This window comes from Marmota marmota, unplaced genomic scaffold, assembly GCF_001458135.2.
Source record: "Marmota marmota marmota unplaced genomic scaffold, marMar, whole genome shotgun sequence".
Lineage (NCBI taxonomy): Eukaryota > Metazoa > Chordata > Mammalia > Rodentia > Sciuridae > Marmota > Marmota marmota.
Window position 1 is genome coordinate 1,612,283 of NW_026000048.1, and position 7,010 is coordinate 1,619,292.

The window sequence follows — 7,010 nt, forward strand, 5'->3', positions numbered from 1 at the left end:
CCTTTTTTTTTTTTTTTTTTACTTTTTTATTTCTCTCTTCAGTGTGAATGTTTTGCAGAGGAGTATTTTGTACCATTGAGTGTTTCTCCTACTTACTCCTCTTACAGTTTTACTTAATAGCAATTCTTGTATTTTATTGATGATATAACAGTAACAATTAGAGCTATCATGTTAATTTAGAAAGTACGCATGATTCCTAAGGTATTGCTTTCAGACATTCTCATATTGGGCATTATCTCAAGTATTTGCATCTATATACATATTCACTAAATTATTAAGTATTTTGCAGTAATCTCCCCAATATTTAACTAGAATTCCTGAAGATGGTAGGAATCTCCCTGAAAGGCCATTTATTTGTCACTAAGTGTATTTTTCTAGCTTCTTTATTATCTGAATCAATTATTTGTTAAAATGGTACTTGAAGTCTTTGAGTAATTTCACTTAACACATACACACACACATAAGCCTCATTTATTCATTTAAAAATTTCAAGTTGATCATTTGATCATTTATTTTTTCTGACTATAATCTTATTTTCTTAAAGAATCATAAAGTGTTTCTGATGTGAGTCTCACTTCCTTTATTCATCATGGCTTTACCAGTCTATCACTTGAAAGCTTCTTGCCAATGTGAAATATTTTTTACTTACTTGGGCTAATCCTGTGAGTTATCCCCTCCTCCACCTTTTTTTTTTTGTACCAGGATTGAACCCATGGGCCTTTAACTACTGAGCTACATCCCCCAGACATGTTTTTTATATTTTATTTAAGAGGGGTCTTGCTAAGTTGCTTAGGGCCTCACTAGGTTGCTGAGCTGGCTTTGAACTTGTGATCCTCCTACCTTAGCCTCCTGAGTTGCTGAGATTTCAGGCGTGCACCAGTGTACTCAGCTCCTTGTTTTATTTCAATAATTTTGAGTGGTGTAGTTGTGAATTTGGATGAAGTTTTATGCATATTGTTTCAACAATAATACACTAACTTTGGTTTGTTAATAGGGCCACAGAAGAATGGTATGTTGCTCAGCATGGAGTGAAGACCACCCCATTTGCAACCTGTTCACCTGTGGGTTTGATAGGCAAGCCATCGGTTGGAACATCAACATTCCTGCATTGTTACAAGAAAAATAAGGTCACCTTATTAGTTTGGTGGTTTGCCATGGACCTTTGATTCATGCAGGCTTTTCTGCATATTAATCAGCCATTTTTGTGAGAGTTTCACCCTGAGAAGGGTGCTTTATATATGTTCTTTTCACATTGTGCCCAGCTTGCATGAAATGTACAGAAAAATGTGTGATCATATTTTTTATTTTTGTCTCGTGTGTATATATTGGCATCCTCTGGTCAGTAGAAGTGAAGCTCACCTCCCATGCAGTACATAAAATGCTTGTAAGTTGTTGACATTTGACAGATGAACAGTAGGGCATTACATTTGTGTGAATTAAATGTGAACCTATGTACTTATTGTGAGGCATAAACAGTCTGTTACATTTTCTGGAATAATTTATACATATCTACCTTGTACTGGGAGGAGTACAGAGCTGCATTTGCATTGGCTAATGAGTGGTGGGAATGATCAAAGATGGCATATCTACTTCTGTGTGAAGTTTTGGCATGTCCTATTGTGTAATTCAATTTCAATTTTAATTTTTATTACAGTTCTGTAAAAATAGCCTGGATTTGCAACATTCAGAGAGTTTCTTTTGAAAAGAAAAGGTTTCTGCTCTTTTTATAGAAAATCATTTCAATCACCTGAGGTCTCATACTAGCAAATTCTAAAATATAATGATTCTAATCACTGATTTTAGATATTAAGCAAAATTTAAAGCACTTTAGTTTATAGCTGTAGTTATAAACAGTTTTTAGAAGTTTCAATTGACTTATCCATTGAATGTGACTTGACCTTTCTAAGAAGGCCCTGCTACCTGAAAACAGAATCTTATTTATTTTCTACGTCATTGGTTTGCATATATCTAAATGGGTTCACTTCCTTGGTGGTATTTGAGAGCCAATAATGCAAATAAATGAGTACTACCTCAAAAATAAATATTTGGAAAATTTTGGAGTCTTAATGTTGCCTAGATAAAGCACTTTTTGATTCATAGCTGGAATACTGAGTTAAATTTAGAAGGCAAGAAAGACAATCCTACCAAATGTATCCTGAAGGTAAAAGTTTCTTCAGTTAGGCTAATAGGATGATAACCATAACAAATAGTTCATAGGTAACAAGATGCTTTTGTCTTGAGTAGCTGGGATACCTCTCAGTGCCAATCCTACTGCACGAGTGAGCCTGTTATCCTTGCCTTCTTAAAAATTACTGTTCATCTGATATTTGTTAAGTTTATGTTTCTTATTGAGTTACAGTTTTGATAAAGAGACATCTCAGTTACTGCCCCTCACATTTTTAATCCTTTACATAAAGCCCTTTGGAGGCTAATCACTTGGAGAGGCACAGGAAGATAGTATTTAAAACTCTCATGGACATAGTTCCCTTCCCCAATTTCTTGTGTTTCCCCCTGTTTTGTGGTAATGTAGAAGGGCACCTGAGCTGGCAATGGATAGGTAGCCATTTGGCAAGGTATAATACATAGGATCCTCAGGTGTCCTTTGGTGGAGCTTACTAACAGTGAGGAACACCTCATTGTTGGCACCTTTTACTTGGGTCCTACAGGAGCTGATCTTAGGAACTTCATAGCCGAATCATTTAGAGTAATTTTGAAATGACTTACAGCCAGGAAGGAATGACCCAAGAATAACCAATAATTAAGAAACAAACTACAAACATTTTAGAATGATTTGAATTTTTAAGCTAAACTGTTTAAAGTCCAACATGTTCTGAACACAAGTCTGACCATAGTGTTTTTGAGAACTGAAGTCAGGCTGGTCACTGTGGTTTATTAGAATTTCAAGTTCCACCTTGTGCTGTCCTGAGTGTATTCTGCTTGATGGAGTACTGCAACAAAATATTCACTGTGGCCTAATTTTACCTTACAGTGAGAGATCCCCTCTCACATCTGCTTATGCAAGGGCATCGATGAGCTGCACAGGCTGTGTTCTTGGGTTTCTTATATTTTAGTTTGAAAATCTAGATGTCTTAGAATGATAGTTAGAAACCATGAAAAATGTACACAAATAACTAAATCAAATTTAAGATGCAGTCTTTGCTAGACGAAAAAGATTTGAAGCTTTTAAAAATATATATGTATAATGTCCACCTAGTTCTATGGAGACTAGTGACCTTCACTGCCAATAGCTGCTCACCTCTTGTTAACTGGAGGAACCAGCCTCTAACACCAGAAATGAGGCTCCTCACTCATTTTCATGAGGGCAGAAGACCCTAATGGTGCTTGAGCAGAGTTCTCAGGAGCAGGATGTGACTTATTGTTAACTACTGTGTCATCTTCTAACGTGATCTCATCCTACTGCTGCTGTGGCCACAAGTGTTATTTTCAAGGAGTGGGGAGTGGTTCATATGTGAGTGTGTGTGTGTGCGCGTGTGCGCATGTGGCTGAAATTAAGTTGTGTTATCAGCCACATGGGATCTCATTTGAAATAGTGTTTGGAAATAGGAACACTATTATGTGCTGACGTGTCCAGGATTTCATTTAATAATGGAAGGAAAATATGTGGTTACTTAAAAATGTGTGTTGATACAAAAAAATCATAAGAGATTTGTTGTTGGATGAAGCAACATTCTTTTTCTCAATCACTGCACATCAGTTTCTGTAGAGTCAAAAGTTTGTACATATTTTGGAATCTGAAGATTATGTAAATCATTTGTTACTTAAGTCTGTGAAAACAAGTTTCTTTGGAGGAAAAAGTATGCATTTGTAAGTGTTCTGTGGAATCATTTTTATTGTATCAATGTAATTGTTTTTAAGTGTTCAGTGTCTACATTGCAATATGAAATTCATTAAAACATCCATGTTCCATAATTACTATTATAAAGTTTTTTTTATTTGGGAGTCTCTTTACTATTTTTACTTTTTTCATGTTTTACTTTGTGAAATATCATTATTATTATATAAAAAATTACAGTTGCCTAGCATTTAAACAAGTTATTTGTAATCTTGCCCATTTGAAAAAATTTTAGACTTAAAAACCCAATTGAGTTATATTTCCTATCCATTTCTTATTAAATGATGCATAATTATGCTTGTTTGTCCCATTACCACCCCAAACTCTTCTGGAAAGATTAACAGTGTGACCTAATATAAGTTTTAGGTGACATTTCTCAGAGTATCAAAATGCTTTTATTGTTCATATTACAGCAAGCTTGTGTGAGAGTTAAAATTGCAGTTTCAGAAAGTTGGACACCATTTTGGAAGAATGCAAATCAGGATTTGGCCATGTTTACTTGTACATTGTTATATTCTAATTCAAGTGAATGAGGCATTGTGGTTGTTATAGAAACCTCAGAAGGTGTTGAAGTACGACTGGATATTTCTTGCTTGTTAGTGGGTTCTGGGTTCTTTTTCATATTGGCAGATTTCACTGCCTAAATCACATAGGCAAAAGTGAGAAATTTCTCCCCTGTTTAACTTCTTTTTTATTCCTCACATAGCATGTGATTGTCCAAATTTCATTTACACTTTCAGTTAAAAGTTCATGTTATATTAATATAAAGAATAAAACAGAGAAGACTTGTATTGCTATAATTTCATCAAAATGCTGCAAAAACATTTCTCCTTTAGTATCCATAAATTTTATTTTCTACTAATGATTTTTAATTTTTAAAAAATTATTTTAAAAATTGTAAACATTTATTATGTGCAACAAGTGATATATAGTCCATATTATGGTAAGAAAAAGCTGAAAGTGAACACAGATGAAATTTGTAATTTTAAATTAATTTGTTAAAATACCTTTTGAATTAAGCAGCATGTGGTCAAAATGAAAACAGACTCAGCAGATCATTGGAGTTATAAGAACTTGTGTGAAAGACGTGATAAACTTTTGGGGAGGATCCATTTACGATTTGTGGGCTGAGATTTGAGAATCATGAGGGAGCTGCATTATATAGTTTGGTGAAGGAAATGACATTTAAACAGAAGCCTAAAAGTTGTTGGGTGTATGCAGGGAATAATAAGAATAATTCCAGGCAAAGGGAAAGCTGCATATAAAGATGGTGAGAAAGAACTTAGCATGTTGCAGGTACTGAAATAAAAGTGCAGCCAGAGCATAGTATGAAGGGTGGAAGGTCCAGGATGAGGCTGGGGTGATGGACAGGTACCATCCCATTCAGAGGACTTGGGGAATAGGGTGGATTTTATTCTGTGTGAACTGTACAAGGTGAAGATCAGATCATGGATGCATCCAGGTGAAAGCTTTGGCTATTCTGGGTCTTTTATTCTTCCAAATGAATTTTAGGACTCTTCTCTAGTTCTGTGAAGAATGTCGTTGGTATTTTGATGGGAACTGCCTTGAATCTGTATTTTGCTCTTGGTAATATGGACATTTTGATAATATTAATTCTGCCTATCAATCAGTGAACATGAAAGATCTTTCCATCTTGTGTCTTCTTCAACTTCTTTCTGCAGTGTTCTATATATAGTTTTTCATTGTAGAGGTCCTTGCCTTGGTTTGATTTATTGTTTTATTTGTTTATTATTTTTTGAGGCTATCAGGAATGGGATTGTTTTCCTGATTTTTTTAATCAGTTTCATTTTTGATGTCTAGGTCAAGCTACTGATTTTTGTATGTTGATTTTGTAACCTTTTATTTTTCTGAATTAGTTTATTAGTTCCAGTGGTCTTCTGGTGGAATGTTTTGGATCTTCTAAGCATAGGATCATATCATCTGCCAACAGTGGTAATTTGACTTTTCCTTTCCTATTCTTATCACTTTAATTTCCTTCTCTTGCCTAATTGCTCTGGCTAGAATTTTTAGTACAGTTCTGAATAGGACTGGTGAGAGCAGATATTCTTGTCTTTTTCTGGATTTTAAAGGAAATGCTTTCAGTTTTGCCCCACTCACTCTGATGTTGGTTTGGGGTTTGTCATATATAGCCATTATGATATTGCGGTAAGTTCCTTCTATCTCTGGTTTCTTCAGTGTTTTGGTCATGAATGGGTGCTGAATTTTGTCAAAGGCTTTCTCAGCGTCTGTTGAGATGACTATAATTTTTGTCCTTAATTGTACTTATGTGGTGAAGTATATTTATGATTTGCACATATCAAACTATCTTTGCAACCCTGGAATAAAATCAACATGGTTATGATATAACAGTCTTCTTAATATGTTGAATACAATTTGCTAGTATTATGGATTTTTTGCATCTAAGTTCATGAGGGATATTGGTCTTTAGTTTTCTTTCCTTGATATGTCCTTATCAGGCTTTGGTCTGAAAGTGATACTGGCCTCATAGAATGAATCTAGAAATATTCCATCCCTTTATATTTCATGGAATAATTTGAGGAGCATTGGCATTAGTTCTCCTTTAAGGTCTGGTAGAATTGAATTGAGAATCTATCTGGTCATAGGCTTTTCTTTGTTGGAAGACTTTTTATTACTGCTTCTATCTCATTGCTAGTTTTTAGTCTGTCTAGATTTTCTATGTTCTCTTGATTCAATTTTAGCAGGTCATGTGTGTCTATAAATTCCAGGTTTTAAAGTCCCAAACAGTCCTCTGGATTTCTGTAGTGACTGTTGTGATTTCTCTCTTTTCATCTCTAATTTTATTAATTTGGGTCTTCTCTTTTTGTTTGCTTAGTTTCACTAAGGGTTTATCAGTCTCGTTTATCTTTTCAAAGGACTATTCATTTTATTGAGCCTTGTATTTTAAAAAATTCTTTATTTTATTGATTTAATTTATTTCATTCTACTGAATTATTTCCTTCCTTCTACTGGTTTTAGAATTGGTTTGTTTTTGCTTTTCAGGGCCTTTTATATGTGTATCATTTGGTTGCTTTATTATCTGATTTTCTTATGTCGGCACTCATAACTGTAAATTTTCCTATTAAAACTGCCTTCATAGTGTCCTAGAAGTTCTGATATATTGTATCACTATTCTTTT

At 34.3% G+C, this 7,010-nt stretch overlaps 1 protein-coding gene across 5 annotated transcripts in view; it reads left to right on the forward strand.

The window, feature by feature from the left end:
* Positions 1-3,930, forward strand: part of Wdr37 (WD repeat domain 37) — a 71,901-nt gene extending 67,971 nt beyond the window's left edge. For all 5 annotated transcript variants that reach the window (XM_015495141.2, XM_015495143.2, XM_048812602.1 and 2 more), the window contains one exon: positions 995-3,930. In XM_015495141.2, coding sequence (XP_015350627.1) covers positions 995-1,126 — 132 coding nt within the window. In that variant the 3' untranslated portion in view covers positions 1,127-3,930. The remainder of the gene's footprint in view (positions 1-994) is intronic.
* Positions 3,931-7,010: the final 3,080 nt, after the last annotated feature.